The sequence below is a fragment of the Ostrinia nubilalis genome, chromosome 11 (assembly GCF_963855985.1).
Source record: "Ostrinia nubilalis chromosome 11, ilOstNubi1.1, whole genome shotgun sequence".
NCBI lineage: Eukaryota > Metazoa > Arthropoda > Insecta > Lepidoptera > Crambidae > Ostrinia > Ostrinia nubilalis.
In genome coordinates, this window is record NC_087098.1 from 12,890,555 (window position 1) to 12,909,194 (window position 18,640).

The following is an 18,640-nucleotide window of genomic DNA, read 5'->3' on the forward strand; positions in this document are numbered from 1 at the left end:
TCCAGCGATCAGCGATCAGCGCGGATTTGTTGTTGTTTTTGTAGAAAAAATATTTTAAATAAATTCTTTAGATCACAGCACAGTAAGTATTCTGATAATGTAGAAAATTCAGAATCTGCTTTGTTAATTCTGACAACGGTAAATGTTTTTAGCTGATTGTTATGATAATTATCGTATATTAAATTCGAGCCCTATACCGGTATACATTCGATTTTAATGTTAAAAATGTCTTACAGTTATGGGTACAGCTACACAACTTACCCAGAACAAGAGGATAACTCTCAAGCGCAAGCGACCCAATCCGCTGTTTCAAGAGTGGCTGGAAGAGTTGCATGAAGAAGCAGAATCTAAAGGCAGCAAGTTGGAGCCAATGTTAAAGGAAGCCCTGGAGTCTATATCCAAGTACCCTTTACCCCTGAAAACTGGTGCTGAATGTGCAATCCTCAGGGGTTTTGAAAAGAAACTTTGTCTATTTCTAGATAAACGCTTGGAAGTGTATAATAGTAATAAAAGTTTAGAGAACCAGAAGCAGCACACAAAATCAAATTCAAATGAAAATTTAAATCTACAATGCTCTGTAGTTTTAGAGAAAGACTCAAAATTATATTGTAATGCTCCACAAACATTATCAAAGAACAAAGAAAATTCAGAAGATAAAAATGATGAAGAATCAATAGATAAATTGCCAGCCCCTTCAAGATCTAATAGTAGCTCTCAAGATCCACCTAGTCAAAAAACGTCTAAGGAGCGAATTTATAAACCTGCTTTTAGATCTGGTGGCTATGCTATACTACTGGGATTGCTGGAAAATCTGCAGGAGAACCCAAGTGAGCCAGCCCTTGCAAAAGAAAATCTAATTGAGAAGGCCCAAAAATACAGTGAGGAGTCTTTTGTACGGCCTAAGCCAGAGTCATTCTACACAGCATGGTCCAATATGTCAAGATTAGTGTCCAAGGGACTGGTGGAAAAGAGTAAAAAGAAAAAAGTTGTTTATTCATTATCAGAACAAGGAGTCCAACTAGCTAAAATACTTATAAATGAGTCAAAAGACAGGCCTACAGATAATGATCTAATTTTTAACACTGGGTCTATAGGGGAAACAAATGACAGTCAAGAAAGTGGTATCAGTAGGAACACAGATAGCGGAATGTCTTCTCAAGTTGGCTCCCAAACGAGTACAGCAGATCAAGCCTGTATAGAAATGCCAGCTGGATCTTTTGAAGTTATTTTGTTAATTGATAAGAATGAAACTGGAGGGTGAGTAATTTTTGTAGTAAAATTGCACTTATTTCAACTGTCAGTGTAAAAAATAGTCTCATATTTTTATAATTTTTCCCATAAGAATGTTTTCATTTACAGAGTGACAAAGAAGAATGATCCCACAGTGGCACAGTTCAACAAATACCCCGACTTAAAACATGAATACAGAAGTCTCAAAGTTGGTGACTTCACTTGGGTGGCTAGACATAAAGAAAGTAAGGAAGAGCTGGTACTACCATACGTAATTGAGAGGAAGCGTATGGATGATCTGGGTGCCAGTATCAAGGATGGAAGGTTCCACGAACAAAAGTTCCGACTAAGGAAGTGTGGGTTGAAAAATGTTATCTATATGGTTGAAAACTATGGAGGCAACAAACATGTCGGCTTACCAATCCAGTCTTTGATGCAAGCAATGGCAAATACAAGGGTCCAAGATGGATTTAAAATTCATATGACTAATTCTTTGAGCAATTCTGCCAGATTTCTGGCTATGATGACTAAAAGATTGACTATTGAATATAAGGTATGTATGTATGAATTTTTTGAGTTCTTTATAGTGCTAAAAATCAGCTTGGTAGGAAAAGTTAAAAGCAATTTATATTTTTACAGAATTAGCTAATATAGAACACAATACTTACTCTCATAAGATTGATAATTAAATAGTAATCAATCATGATTCATATCAAATTAAATATTTTTGTAACTTTGTTGTGATATTATTTTCAGGATCAGTGTTTGTTTGGATACAACAGGGAACCAATCAACAAGGACTTCATGACATTCAAGTATTTCAATAAATCTGCAGCCAAGACCAAGCCTCTAACAGTCACTGAAACATTCATCAAGTTATTACTCCAGTTAAAAGGAGTTTCTGTAGAAAAAGCTTTAGCAATAACTAATGTATATAGCACACCAGCTAATTTGATAAAGGCCTATGAGAATTGTAATAGCAAAGAGGGAGAAATGCTGTTAGCATATCTGAAGTATGGCAACACCAGCCGGAATGTTGGCCCTATAGTTAGCAAAGCAATATATCAATTATTTAGCAAAAGAGTATTGTCATAAGCCTGTTTGGTGGTGACTAATGATTGGTCTAACTAAATATTTAAATTTAAGCACCTATTTATTACTATGATAGTCTTTAGGGAATGTGTTTTATAAGCCTAGCCTGCGACTTGGTCTGCGAGTATTTCAAGATTTTAAGTCTCGTGAAAGACTCAAAAATTTTCGGATTGGTTAAATAAAACTGTGGTTGGTTAGTCATGGAGATATTTTAGGAAATTAAATTACTGTATCCACTGATAGGGAATAAAAAAATAATCACCATCTGATTCTCTCGCATAATTTAATAAGCATGATATGTTAATAAGTTTTGCAGAGAAGTGGTGATTAATATCGCAATATAATCGAAGTGGTACTAAAGGCTGATGATATTAGTAGCTCGTTTGTGCTCGTAGTAAAAAAAATATTATTTTATGAAGTGTAAATACAAGTCGCCCAAGCGCGAATGACCGCCCAAATATGGGGTGGTCAGACTGCGCGAATTGTATTTACCTATTTTGTAAACTCAAGTAAGAATTCAACTGTTTAAAAAGTAAATTCTTTTTTAAGCAAAAGTGTATTAATTAGTTTAATTTTACTATCGCCTTTATCCACTAGCCTTGTTTGTATAGGTACTTGCGGTGTGAGAATGTAATTTTCCATCCTATATCCTAAATTATTTATAAAAATAAAATAGATTACAAATAAAACAATTGTTTATTTTTTATACTTTATTAACATAACCAGTGACATGAGTAAGTAGCAGTAGTAACTTCAAGAGACAGGATATTTTATAGTGGCTTGTAAACCCTTTTGAATATCTATCCATAAATAGTAGTTCAGAATTAAGAGCACTTTAGGATGGAATCATCTTTCCCCAGTTTACAAATAGCGTGCTAAATTAAAACGAAAACAAAATATACAGAATTGTTTTGGCACAAAAAAGCTGTCATATGATTCTATAAACCCTACAACAAGATCTACAAAGATTGAGAAAAAGATTACAAGACTTGAGATTCCATTTCCCTGTAAAACAAGCAACTACTAGGTTGCTGGAGATTCAATGAGAACTCAGTTGTGCCAAAACAATGTAGGTACTACTTTAGACCCTTATTTTCCACATCACATATGCGTTGCCTTATAGTAACACTTACGATAATTATACACTTACAATCTACATACACAAGTATTTCAAGGTATAGTGCAAATCGAAGCTGAACAGTGAAAAAATTTGGAATAACCAGTTCTTACAAAATTGGGAGTCCAAGACATGGCACAATTTAAAGAGATATAGAGATTCAGTGACACTAACTACTAAATTGCACAATTGTTTCTTATATAAATCTCAAAATAGCTGCTTGTAAATAATATCTTTGTTCCAAATACCGATATTTCGTTAGAAATAACATCACATTTCCCGATTTTTTAAATCATGGACTCATGTTTCTTGGTGAAAAGCGATAGTGTACTTACATATTAATAAAAATCTAATATTCATTCATTTTGGATTATGCTAAAACACGTAAAATCAGCAAGATAAATGCTATATTATTCTACTTATGTTGAATATTCTACGGTATTGGTAGCTTAATAAAGAAATTAAAATTAAAGTAAAAAAAAAAACTATTTTTCTAATTGACCAGCCACCACTACAGTACAATTTTGAGAATAATAAGAATATATCTAGTTAACATGCAGTAACCCTGTCTGTATTGATAAAATAAAAAGTGCACACTGAAATCTAAAAACAGAGAACTAAAATAAACTTTTTGGACAGTAAAATAAAATTGTGTGCACTTGAAAGCAGTGAATAGATGATTATATTATTTAAAGAGTGTGGTAGTTCCTTTCGGTTTGGTTCCTGTAGTACTTGAATCCCATGAAGCCGACGGCGAGAAGCCCCAAGGTCAGGATGATGCCACCGATGAAGCTTGGCCCATCGAACCTGAAAATGGAAAAAAAGAACAATAATAATTATAGCCATTGTCACAGATAAAGAGGGAAAATTACGTCGCACAGTGGTCGGCTTTGTATGGGAGAGCGGAAATAATTCCATTTTTCAGTGTTATCATGTTTCTTTTCATAACATTGCTTTAAAATTATTAAAAAAATGTTATATAGTGCAATATCTATGTTTCAATACATAACAGAAATTAGTAACAAATAATGTCACTCTTTTATCAGGTCTAAAACTTCTAGGTTTAGAACTAAATAGTTTTTGCTGATTTTACTTCAAAATTTATTGATGAATGGATCAGACGAAGCCAGAAGCATGTTCATAATATCCTCATTTGCACCGAGAATACCGACTCTCTCATCCCCGTCTCATCATATCCAACCACTTAACCTCATTAGATAAATGAATCGTATGACAAGGGTAGCAGATATTAGCAGCTAATCTATAATAGGCTAGTTACTAGAAGGACTAAAGAATCTTTTGATACATACATCTCCACTAGGATCGACAAGGCAAAAAAGTTATGGTCCAAGAAAAGCAATAATTTCGAATATAAAAGAGTGTCTTTTATATAGGTCAAGTAGGACATGACGACAGCAGTTATTTGCAAAATATAGTTTAAATGTAAATACATAATGCTTCATAAAAGACAATTAAAAAGAAATATTGTTGATATCATCAATGTCTTAAGAAATACATTCGTAGACATCCGAGCGTAGAAACTACGCTTAAATAAATATTTCGTGTTTGATCAACTTATGACGCATAATTTTCCTTTAAAATAACGTTTAATTATTTTTTTTGTGATTATGATCCCATAACTATTCTATAATAAGGCTACTATGCTAATTTTAATGAATTAGAACCTTCCAATATTGGACTTTTTTCCGCTTGCCGACTACTGTGCGTCGGCGTGGCGGCAAAAGCCATTATAGATTTTTGCAGTGTTGTTAGTGCGGGCTAGTAACGGACCATGCTAATACTTTCTCTATACAGGGACCTACGCGTAATTTATCAACACATTAGTATTGATGGGAAAATAAAATTGCCTAGCTGTTATCAGTCTACAGATATTTTCAATGGGTGTCGAATTGCAATAAACAAAATTAAATTGCGCATTTTCATTGTGTAATCTATTGATTGGCATGTGGGTATGATGATGATCATGCATGCCAATAAAAAGGATTGCAAAGTCTTTTGTACAATGATTTCCTGTAGCCAGACTTCATAATAGATTTAGAAGTGATGTGGCAACAGATTAGACTTTGTGCCCATTTTCTCAACGCTATTGTAATTTAAAAGCGTGTGTCCGTGTATTAAAAAGGTATTTTGGAACGGATGTCAGTGATTTAAAATATATCATCTGTGCATATCATGTCTATAGTTCCAAAATACTGAACTGTCCTATCCATGACATTGACAGTGGGGCGCCACCGTAAATACCGGATCGCTGGTTCCGATTTTTGCCATGTTGGAAACCATTTAGTTGAACGATGGTAGCGCCCCCCTGTTATTGAGTTTGGTGGGACAGTTCAGTGTGGGTCATCTATAAGTGCTACACGAGGTCTTGTCTAGTGGAGTTTCACTATTCTTCCCGTTTATTTAACAACAATTCCACGCGGCTGACTGACGTCATTCAAGAAGCAAATACCTAGGTATCTCATCTCATCCCACACATTTGCAGTCGGATCTGTGTGACGTCAGGGAAGCCTATCAGTTGCGGACTCGCATTAGCGTACACATACGACCTTGAAATGTTTTTATTCATAATTTAGTCCGAGTATCTACTTGATCTAAAAACTAGCGCTTGCCTTCATTGTCTAGATGCATAAAAAAGGTGAACATACAGGTTCTATCATTATAGTCTAGTACAGAACTTATGAGTGATTGTCTGACACAAAGAATCAGATTAGACTTGTGATTGCGAAAGGACAATCTGGCGTAAATGGAACAACTTACTTACTCATTGGGTTTGTCATTGAATGAACTGCATAATAGGTACCTAATAAAGATCAATTTACGATAAAAGAGAAGTAATATAATATATTAGCTTTTATCAAATGTTATGAACATGTACGATATTTATTGTACGGTGCAGAAAAGTTCTCGAGTGGCGACCATAAGCGGGAAGAATTAGTGAGGGCAGGCCCCCACTAGGTGGACCGATCTGGAGAAGGTTGCGGGAAGTGCCTGGATGCGGCGCAGGAACTGTGGATATCCTCGGGGGAGGCCTTTGTCCAGCACTGGACGTCATTTGGCTAAAACCTCAGATCATAGAAAGAGAATAGATATGAAGTCGCGCGTAACTACAACGAGAACCAGTGTCCCCACATTTCCCCCACCACAGCTCCCACACACACATTCAACTGTGTAAAAACAAAGCGACTGAGAGTCTACGACAACATGTGCAACCGGCTTAAAAGTGCTGTGATTGGCCAGAAGGCGTGCCTTATGGCCAATCAATGGCCGCGTGACGTGACGCACACTTTGAAAAAAGCAATTAGAGAGAAGAAAGATAAAATGGAGTCGATAAGATATCGATACTTTAAATCCTGGGGGCAAGGCTCGAAATTGGTTTAAAAAATGCTTGTATGAAAACCTTTTTATTATTATACGTTATTATTATGTTCTTTAACGATTTTTGCATAAAGGAGTCAGTTCCATTTTGTATGGACGAAAAACTCAGAATCAATTATTGGGACTAAATGAAGTTACCTTATATTAATTTACCCCAACCAAAGCTCAATGTCGTTATCGATGGAGTATAGAAGTTATAGACTGACAAAGTTTGTATGAAAAGTCATGGGTTAAGTAGGTTCTTGCGATTTTTACCAGTATTTACAATATTGGTAATATATTATTATTTACTTTAATAATAATAACAGGATCACTGTAATTATTATTAACTACTATCGCGCATTAACTTTTTAATTATGGCGAAATTCGTACCGCCTTTGTTTATCAAAAATAATGCCTATATTAGGCTTTCAACTAGCTCTTAAAGTAATTACATAGTTGACAGTTACTAATCCCTTCTACTATTGTTATTGTTTTTGTAAAAACTTAAAAATCGCAAGCAACTCATGATTTTTTCATTCAAAATTAGAAAATAGAAAATAATAATTTACTTCTATTTATCGATAATAGGAAACCGTATTAGAACACGAGCCCTGCACTATGTTACGACCGGCACATGCGGCCGTACTGTGTATTTTCACGCGTCAGTGGATATCGGAAGAAATAAAATACATTGCGCAGTAGTTACGCATGACATAAAGTGGTTGCTAACTAAATCGTCAATGTACAACGTGTTTGAATTTTTATCACCACTAATTTCGATATCGCAGTAAATGTCACGGCACTGAATTCGTTCGTAAAAATGTTTAGTTTTTTTATTTATAAGCAAAATACCAATGGATTTGCAATACTTACATGTGGTAAATGACTTCATTGTTCCTGTAGTTCTTCGTTTCACTTATGTTATTGCACGTTACGATGCATTATCCAACAATATCGGAGAACATTTCCTCAGTACGACTGAATCGCGACTAACCTGGCGTCGCGGGCGATGTTCGTTTCTGGGCATATCGCGGAGACACGCGCCACGCCCCCGTTTCACATCTATTCCCTTCTATGATCTGAGGCTAAAACGAATGAACAACGACTTGTTTGTTATGGTACTAAATTACTTACCCTCTTCCCGCAACCACTGGCTTAACGGGTTCCGTCGGAACCTGAGGTGCCGATTTGGTGGACGACACAGGTTTGGTCGTGGACGTGGTCTGATCGTGCGCAGGGGCCAATGTAGACGTTGTCTTGTCGGTGTCTTTCTCTGTCACCGGAGTGGTCTGATCAGGCTTCTTAGTCGTGGTTTCAGTAGGTTGGTCCGATTTCTTCGTTGTGGTAGGAAGTGCGGTGGGTTCCGTCACGGAACCAGCGGGGGCGGGGGTAGATGAGACTGACTTGTTGGTGGCAGGGGTTGGGATAGTCGAGGAAACTGTGGTTTCGGCCGGCTTCAGAGTGGTCGCAGCGTTTGGAGCTTCTTCAGGTTTTGGGGTGGGCGTTTCTGTAATAAATGGAGTAAAGTTAATTCAGTAGGGTCCATCAATTTAAATAGAAGTGATTGTGTTCTAGAATGAAGTGAAGTATTACTCTATCCAAAATATTATTTATGTATTTATTTAATTGATCACCAACAAGGTTACATTGTAGTGTTCACAAGAATAACTTACAAAAACGACACTTGTTAAATGCAAACTTAATTAAATTATCATGTGTTTTATCTCTACATTTTTTGGGGTTTCTCTGATAAAGCCTCGAAGTTGAATGATTTTTTTTACTTCACGTGATCATACAGAACCTAGTAGAAATTATTGGAAGTGAAGGCTAGATAAAGTTGATCATTTTATTGTTTAGGACAATAATTCAAGACACAAATAAACTAAAGTAGACTTGAGAAGGCAGGTTTTGAAATAACTGAAGATTAAACCCTATTCATGGTGTTGGTCATTCGATTCTGGAAATATTTCACAGAATAACAACAACAACTCTGTTAGTGATGCGGAGCACATCCTGTCATTGATACTCGGCTGAAAATAACACAATGCAAGGCTCAATTTAAATGATAATAATACAAAATGAGGACAACTATATTTTTATATTTACTTATTGATATTTGACTAAGATAGTATAATTTATTGCTGAGATGTGATTCAGTGGTGCCATTACAGGACTCTTGTAATGGTCTGTGTAATATTTTTGTTGCAAACATGAACCAATAAAATTGAATAAGTTCTGTCTTAAGGTTTTGAAAAGTAATTTGGACTGCGACTAAAAAACAACCAAGAGCATAGGTTCAAAAACTTTTTAATTTGCAATTCACTTCAATGAAAGCAAAAATTTGTCCTGAGGAATGTTTTAATTACCTTCCTCAATTTGTGGTCATTTGCATTTCCTGATTTGGTTTGTAATAAGCAAGAACAACCGGTTTCTAAGCACATACTGCAGAATTATTGTGAATTAACTTTTATTACCATAACATTAAGCTTCATTTCTTTGCTAATTATTGTTGTAATGATTGAAGGTCAATCATAATTTGAAGACTAAAAATAATGAACTTGATTATCTGCAACTGACTGACAGGTCAGATTTGTATGATATGATATTATATCAGCATAATTATGGAACAAACAATATTGGGGCAATTTTATAATTCGAATCTTACCTATGACTTGTTAACCTTAATGTTGAACTATGTATGGCTTTAATGTTTTATCGAAATCCCTTTTTTGTCTGAACTAACAACAAATACCATTCCACCCTCACAGACTTCATTAAAATTAGTATGTTACAGGAATGGCAGTGCTTTTCTCATAAGTTACAGCTTTGCATGCCTTCAGTGTGGAGTCCACACTGTGGACCCACTAACTATAAGAACAAGGTGCTGTTTACTTATGTAGCTACCTACTTATATGTATAATAGGTACATAGATGAATAACAGGAACTTTAGTGTTCTCTGTCTAATCCTTGAGAAGAATGGAATGTTCAGTAAGAGGAATAGTATTGACAAGCTTCTAAAACTATATTTAGACCAAGTGGATGTTATTTTATTTGTGTATTGTGTGTAACTGTGCATGGAACAATCAATACTCTATCGTTGAAGATACACACATATACATGCTAGTGTAAATAATAACGTATCAAATGTGTTCTGTTTTAGCAAAGCGAATAAAACGATAACACGATTGTAGAAGTCACGACGATAATATGGCATCGTGGCACAATTTTGTTAGTGGCCTTTGTAACTCAAGAAAGATTCATTGAAAATCATTTTCGACACACAGCAAACTTGATCATCAAAATATTGCAACATCTTTATTACGCACAACTTGTCACTAGAAAATTACTATCAAATGAAATATTCATGGATGCCAGATTTTTATTCAGATTCACTTACCTGGTAATCCATCGGGCCGGCTCAAACAAGTTGTCAAGGATAGCAGACAAATAAATATTACTTTCATCATCATTTTAAAGCGATATTTAACTGCCGATTGTAAAATTTGTCGAAATAATTACAAACTACGCTTCCACAGCAGCCGAGCACAAGCAAAGCAATTTCGACGAAAAATAGTGATGCGCGATGACAGTGACAGAAGACAACAAAGCAGTATTCGATTTAGTTCGATTCAATCGCACTATCGATTAAAGGTTTTAATTATAGGAATTTTTAATGTAAGTTTCATTTTTAATTTTAAGTTAAAGTTAAATCTTAAGCTAGAGTTAAAAAAGATTTTTAACATAACATTTGAATTTTAGTTCATGCAGCAATCCATCCCCACAAATGTTGTCTATTAATTAATAACGGGTGTAAAAAAACCTATCCCGAAGCCGAAGACTACTTATTCTCCACATCATGGGGATCATTTTTTTCTTTGGGACCATACCTGGGAAACTTGTGGTTTAGGAGATATTGAAGGTCAAAGTCAGAATATTTTTTTCAAGATTTTTACATTATCAATTTCAATTCGTTGTTTAAAATTTTTTTTTCTAAGAAACCTTATTAAAATTTTGAGTATTTTCGTCACAATAAGGCTTTTGTCTTTACAATAAGAAATGAACATCAGCGCGCGCACACACGCTCAAGCGCTGCCCCCACGCCCCGAACCGCAACCCGCGCTCGCCCATGAGTCATTCAACTCTACTGTGAGTTCAACGACTACGACTGGACCAACTGAACTGAGCTTAATCCAAATCTACCTAGTTTGTAAAAATGAAATGAGTACTTAAATTAGTTACTTACACCTTAATATCACCTTACCAGTTTAGTTTTTATTCTAAAAAATAATAAATTACATTTTAATTAATAAAAACCCTTTACACGAATTTGTTTCTTTCCGCAAATTAAATAATCTTACAGAACCTAGGTTGTTAACTAAACCGTGCTTTTACGCATAACCGTTATTCTATCACAATGTAGTATCACAGGTCTTATTAGCTACGCAAGTGTGATAAGCGTAAGTACCTAGGTATCATTAAAAAGTACCGTAAACAGATGAATAATGATCTTTTGAATGAGGCCTGTCATTCTTTACATTAATAACTCTCTACTTCAATAACTTAAGTCTTTACGATAGTAATAAAATTCATAAAGTAAAACTCAAATTATTGCTTACACCACACCGCTCTAAACGCCTAGAGTAAACACCTGGCAATGTTACTCCTATCGTTGATTAAGGCATTCACTTTCGATAGGAGTGATGATTGTGTGTTCTTTAAACTTAATTGATTTCAGCAACTAAATAAAAAGGTCTCTTTTTCAGTCTTCCTTCCATACTCATTACTTCCTTTCTTCATAATTTACTTGAAATAAATAATGGTTATGCACGCGATTCTAAATAAACGTAATTTTAATCGTTAATCACAGGCAATAAGCAGATGTGATAAACTTGTATCATTAAAAAGTACTGTAAACAAATGACAAATGCTCTTACATACAGGTTCATTATTTCTAGCTCTCTAACTTAATAAATTTTACGTCTTTACGATAGTAATTAATAAAATAAAACTTAACTTACTTATTACTGCAATCTGAACGCCTAGAAATAACACACTGGCAAACTCTTGCTCCTTCACTTTCGATGGGAGATTAAAAGATAAGATTTTATTTTTAAACTCGATTGATTTTAGAAACTAAACAAAATTTCATATCTTTTAGCACTTCTTTCATACCAATTACTTCCATTCTTCAACATAAAAAGATTCATCGTCTTGTTCGTGATTATTTTAAATGAACGTAACTTTATTACACGGAATAACTATCAAAATGTATTGATATTCTTATTGTTTTATTAATAACGATTGCGCATCTACAATTCATTCAAATTTGAGTATTTTGGAAGCTTGCTTAAAGCATTAATTATTATTAAGTATGCTAGGACGGATCTTTAGTTAACAAAGATTAATCAAAGTATTTTTGCCGCCGCTTTTACAATCTCATTCGTTGATAGACTTGCCTGTACTAAAGTGATGAAATTACATTTTTGTTAAGTTAAAAATTACGTAAATTTGTAGTTGAAAATGAAGAGTAATAACAAAGCGCTACCGATTCACGACGACACATTCGATAGACGTATTGCTTGACTGTTATTGGTCAGTCAGTCTCGCCGCGCGGGGCAGTGTCTTTGTTCGAGGGGCCGCTCGCGCATCGTACGTACGGCCAGTTCGGTTTCTTCGGCCGTCGAATGCGCTTGCGACTTTTGATTGTTTTCGCGTGCGGATAGTTAGTGTGTGAACGTGTGATAGTGAGTGTGGTAATAGTGAATGTGTGTTAGAAAGATGCCTAACCATACGTACAGTGCTCGTGAGTACGTAAACATGGTTTACTGTTATGGGAGGGCACGTGGAAACGCATCTGAAGCCCTGCAGGCTGTAGGTATCGGGCTGAACATCCTACAGCGCACCACCGTACTGATGCACGTATTATTGTTCTGGCTGTACATCGTCTGTTGGACAATCAGCCGATTGTGCCTCCGTCCGCCTCGTCTAGGCGTGTATTGTGTCGGATTTGAGGAACTTAAATACCGGTCTGTACGTGAAGGAATACTGGAGCGCGCATCAAAACACGATTTACCTGGCACGCGTTTGCTTGCACGTGGAAGGCCGTCAGTTCGAGCCACAACTTGTCCGGTTGGAGCGGCCGATTCCAGACGACATCGAAGGGGATTAGTCGGTAAGTACTTAGTTCTAAACCTAAACAAATGCTAAAGGAATGTGTTTTTTAAATGTAGGAAGTGAATAATCTGGTAATTTTGTGTACAAAATACTTCTGCGGTCGCGGTAGGTAGTGGCGGGAAAGCGCGTACGCTCCAATACACTCACACACACATAGGCACGGTCATTGCGTTGCGTGGCGCGCTGTACATTGCGGGCTGCGGAATATTGTATTTTTTTTAATCATAAAAATAAAAAATATTTCCCACCAATAATATTTTGTAATATTACTTGGTTGGGTGTACAGAAGGCGTAGTTTCAGTCTTCGTGATAGGTTTTTTTACACCCTGTATTATGAACATTCATCATCATTAGTACAGATTCCAGTTTATAATTTTCTCTAATTGATTCAATATGCTACCAAAAACCGATTGAGATTTTTATCGATAACTGTCAACGAGTAAGAACGAGTAGGCAAGGAAAGGTAAGGTGACATTGCCTGAGGGCTGTGCAACATAATTGTGCGCAGCACTATTAAACCTCTGTGATCTGTGGTTTTCTCATAGTTTTTGGTTTTTGCGCGGGAAATGGAAAAAGAAAGAGATGATGTAGGTAGGTAAACCTTAATTCTTTAGAAATTTCCATCGATGTAAACAAACACTTGTGCACACAATTACACTATAATACTCACGTTTTCTTAATATCATACACATTATTTCACAAGCTCATGAAACCAACTTTATTCTCATGATGAAACAAATATGAAATCTAACATTGAAAACAAAATATTTTAACAAAATATTTGGATGGTGAAAATTTGTGCTTCATGTTAAAATGTCAAATCGACAATTGACGTTGAAATTTAGGTCCTATCTCTGGAAAATCTGTAAGTCATAGACAATATTCATAGATAATAATCTGTAAATTTTATCGATTTTATTTCAAGTATTCAATTATTTCAATGACCATTAATTACTTTGATAATATTAATTTAAAATAAAATATAAACGAGGTTATATTCAACAATCTATTTTTTCTTCATTGAATGCAACAACACACTTTGCGAAGAAGTCTTTGAATTCAGAGCCCCGATTACGGTAATTTTTAACGTCTCCAATCCAGACGCGTTTCTGATTCTGCAATACGATTGGTCAAAACAGCTGACGTACACTGTTGAACGACCAATCGTATCGCAGAATCGAGAAGCGTGTCTGGATTGGATACGTTAAAAGTTACCGTAATCGGGGCTCAGCTTTATTATACAGACGAGTGTCACATAAAAAAGGCATTTCGACCACTTTTCGACTGGTTTACGATTTTATTGTGCACTTTGTCTAGACCGACAGTATAATTCAAATTATATTTCCTAAACAAATAAAAAAGGGAAATTTAAATTTTCTTTGATTAAGAAGATCCTATTTTGACAATCACATTACTGATCACAACTATTCACAACATCAATCAGAAGAGGGATTGATCTTAACTATACAAACGATCTTTAAAAATCTAATAATCGTCTGTCGCAGTCCGTAAATGACATTTACAGATGCGATAAACGAGAGATTTTGTCGCATCACTAGTAGATCAACTGACATAGACTAAAAATTCGTCAATGTCAGTTGGCCATATTTGTTTACATTTGGGGAAATTTCTAAAGAACTAAGGTATAGGTCTACTTTCTAAAATTCCTTCCTATTTGAAATTCACCGTGAACGTGTGAGATGGGTACGAGTACATAGTAGTATAGTATGAATTATTGTAATAAAATTATATTGCAATAATATTATATTTGCAAATTAAATTCACTTTGAAGATTAGGAAGCTATGGTTGATCTCAACCGCAATATTGCGTGGAGCGTTACTTACTTAGCCGTTGCAAAGTCGCTCAAGTGAAAGCGCTTTTTAAGCTCTTAAATTGCTTACCAAGCTAATTTCCTTATTAGGCCAGTAGAATTAAACACAAAAATTGATTAAATCGGAAATAATTCCTACAAAAGATTTTTTTGCTTTAATGGCTTCATTGGTTGCCCATTAAGACTCTCCTAACTTTTCGACTTCGACGGAGTTGTGCTTAAGCGGTGGGGGCCCCCGAATGGGGCGTTTTTTCGGTTTTCCGGTTATACCGCGTAAAGGACTTACCCTATCGAAAAGTGGTCTTCATGACGGTTGAAGGGCACTTAATCCTGCATTGAATAAGACCAAATTCAAATGTTTTGGACAAACCGTTCCCGCGCTAAAGTTCGGAAAAGTAGAAAATATACGTATAATTAATGACCCTCTCCACGTCCAATGGCTTGTTACCCACAGGCTTCCAAGTCTTGAAAAGGGCCACCTCAACCAGTGTAACCCTATCAAGGCTTACGAGCTTGATGCGCCTATCCTTGTGCGTCCCAGCCGTTCCTTTACTGCGGTTGGTGCACCTCTTCCTTGCACTCTCCTGAACGACCCTGTGTTACCTACTGTGGCTGTCCCTCTTCCTTGCAGCCTCCTGCACGACTTCGTTGCCTAGCCGTATGCCTGGTCCAAGGTTCGACGCCACAAAATCAACTTCGCACGCGTGAAAATAGTTTAAATACTATTTTCCGTGCTTGCAACATTTTTCTTTACTGCTTCGGCTCTATTAGTCGTAGAGTGATTGTATATATCCTATAGCCTTCCTCAATTTATGAGCTATTCAACACAAAAATTATTATTTCAATCAAACTAGTAATTCTTGAGATTAGCGCGTTCAAACAAACAATCAAAAAACTCTTCAGCGTTTTAATATGAACTTGTTGTTGTTGATTTTTGGCGTCAAACCTTAGACCAGGCATACGGCTAGGGAACGTAGTCGTGCAGGAGGATACAAGGAAGAGGGGCAGCCACAGTAGGTAACACAGAGTCGTTCAGGTGAGTGCCAGGAAGAGGTGCAGCAACCGTAGTTAAGGAACGGCTGGGACGAACAAGGATCGGCGAATCCAGCTCGTATGCCTTGATAGGGTTACACTGGTTGAGGCGCTCCTTTTCAAGACTTAGAAGCCTGCGGGTAACGAGCCATTGGACGTGGAGAGGGTCAATAATTATACACATATTTTCTACTTTGCCGAACATTTGCACGAGAACGGTTTGTTCAAAACATATGAATTTGGTCTTATTTAATGCAGAATTAAATGCCCTTCAACTATCAGGAAGACCACTTTTCGATAGGGTAAGTCCTTTACGCGGTATAACTGGAAAACCGAAAAAGCGCCCCTTTCGGGGGCCCCCACCACTTAAGCACAACTCCGTCGAAGTCGAAAACTTAGGAGAGTCTTAATGGGCAACCAATGAAGCCATTAAAGCAATAAAATCTTTTGTAGGAATTATTTCCGATTTAAAAGCTAATTCTACTGGACTATATGTCTTCTTCCGTAACTGTGCAATCAGCGCCGTACAAAATGACGCACAAAGTTAAATGTTTAATCAACAAAATATTTGCGTATTTGTGAAACAATTCTTAATAAGGGAAATATTACAGTAATTAATTTATTTATGTAATAAGTAGGTACTTACCACCATTTCTCTTTATCTGCTTATGTCTACCTGTAATAAGGAAAGTAGGGTACTTATTCGTTTTTATTAAATGTGTAAGTAACCCTGTGTCGCATCGACTGCAGTTTTGTTTTACACCTGTAGCAACAGAAAACGAATGATTTCATTTCTTAGGCGGGAAAGAAAATAATTTCATCCGGCAGGCTCGACGGAAGGCACCTTAGATTTTATTAATCTAAGGAAGGCACAAATAAATTGCTGATTCCCTCTTTCAAATGCATTTCTTTTCTTTCAAATATTTACAGTTTTCTGCCTCAGCTGAGATGGGTTAATGGTTAATCAATCTTGTTAGAAAGGTTTACCTCCACATTTTTGTCGAACTCCGGAATAATTTCTGCTTGTGCAAAGCCTTCACGTAATCCAATTTGTACCTTATTCGACATGCAATAGGAACAAGTAGAGACTTTATTTGCAGATTGATTCAGTGTTAATTGCCTATGTACAATCTACGTTAGAAAGTAGATTTAAATAAGTACCTACCTTCTTGCTTTTGATTGTGGTTAGAGAGAGATTGAGACAGATATCAAGACTTACTTATGCTATCATGAGGGAAAATAATATTAAAAATGTACGTCTGAGTTAATATCTGGATTATGTCTGTTAATGTGAAAAAATATTTTCAGCAGATTTATGTAAAATTTACGGCACATCAGATTAAATAAAGTTCAGGTGCATAGTCTTAAGATAGGTAAAATAACAATATGGGCTACAACCATGGCTACAACAACCTTGATGTGCCTTCTATTAAATAACATCGTAGCAAAAATCGATTCTTTACCTAAAAATAGTATAAGACAAGACACCTTACGTATGGCGGCAGCTCATCAAGCTTAATACTGCGGCGGCCTATGCAGTTGTGATAAGAGCGATTTTGCAACAAAAATGTATAGTCTGTTGTGCCTTCAGCCACAATTTCAGCACAATATCGATATGTAGTAAATATCACTGATGAAAGGAACACGCCGCACACACAGCTAATGGCTGCCGGTAATAATCGGCGGTTGTCGGCGACACCTTTCGCGCGGTGTAATTAAATCGTCGCCCGCAACGTGACGCGGTAATTATACTTAGTCCCTCTTCCCACTTTCCATCCCAACCCGACCTATTGTGATTTTATTACTTAAGTTTCCTTTGAAGTATTATAGAATTCGAAGAAAATTATGCTTTCCTATAGATAGAGAGGCATTTAACCAATACACTTTGACTTTTTATAAACTTAACATTATTGTAAAATGCAACACTAATCAATTATTTGAATGTGCAAGTCAGAGACAAATATTATCAAATAAAACAATAGGTACTTGATGCAATACCAATACCTCCTAGTTAGAGCCATCATATTCTGCCATCCATATCTGGGGGCACGGCAGTGCCCCCACCAAGTCGAGCAAAAAAGCGGCACGGCCGTACCATCCTTTTCTCGAAGCAATTCAGGCCATTTTCGACCGCCTGTAACTTCGTTGTGGATAAAACTAGAAGGCTGAATTTTCATTAGCTATGCAGGCATTGTAAAGACACGGTATATTTAAAATTTCATTCAATTTGAACCAGTAGTTTAAGAATTATAACGGGTCAAAGTTACTTAATTTTGTCACTCACTGACTGACTCACTGACTCACTGACTCACTGACTCACCGATCATCAAAACTCTAAGGCACTTCTAGCAGACCTAGAAGCTTCAAATTTGGAATATAAGTAGTGTTTGGTGTATGAATCAAGGAAAAACTAAAATATTTGGGGGCACGGTAGTGCAACCGCCAAGTCGAGTAAATTTTTTCAATTTCGGTCCAGTTTTCTAGATACATAACTGCTATCTACAAAATACAAAAAGAAATGATATTTGGGGGCACGGTAGTGCAACCGCCAAGTCGAGTAAAATTTTTCAATTTCGGTCCAGTTTTCTAGATACATAACTGCTGTCTACAAAATACAAAAAGAAATGAGATCCCATCAAAAACAATACTTGTCAAAAAAACCAAGTCTCGCAACTCAGTTGTTCTACGGTAAAAAGTTGTGAGATCCATGTAATACCAAGTCCAGGCCAGGAAATCTTTAACGTTTTACATAAATATATTGACTTGGCCATCGCATGAAAACAC

The 18,640-nt window shown here is 36.1% G+C and overlaps 2 protein-coding genes across 4 annotated transcripts; one reads left to right on the plus strand and one right to left on the minus strand.

Moving 5' to 3' along the window:
* Positions 1-7: 7 nt before the first annotated feature.
* On the plus strand, positions 8-2,705 carry LOC135075898 (crossover junction endonuclease MUS81). Of its 3 annotated transcripts, none has more exons than XM_063970358.1 (4): positions 8-86; positions 237-1,257; positions 1,360-1,783; positions 1,987-2,705. In XM_063970358.1, exons 2-4 carry the CDS (start codon positions 239-241, stop codon positions 2,323-2,325), a joined length of 1,782 nt encoding a protein of 593 aa, XP_063826428.1. In that variant the 5' UTR covers positions 8-86; positions 237-238; the 3' UTR covers positions 2,326-2,705. The 3 variants fall into 3 exon arrangements, with proteins under 3 accessions (XP_063826428.1, XP_063826426.1, XP_063826427.1); XM_063970356.1 differs by having other exon boundaries at positions 14-82; XM_063970357.1 differs by having other exon boundaries at positions 60-138.
* Positions 2,706-3,014: 309 nt separating this feature from the next.
* On the minus strand, positions 3,015-10,396 carry LOC135076289 (porimin-like). Its single transcript, XM_063970771.1, has 3 exons — positions 10,216-10,396; positions 7,952-8,324; positions 3,015-4,246 (listed from the first exon to the last, which is right to left on the minus strand). The coding sequence occupies exons 1-3, from the start codon at positions 10,286-10,288 to the stop codon at positions 4,129-4,131; spliced, it is 564 nt and encodes a 187-aa protein (XP_063826841.1). The 5' UTR covers positions 10,289-10,396; the 3' UTR covers positions 3,015-4,128.
* Between the last annotated feature and the right edge of the window lie 8,244 nt (positions 10,397-18,640).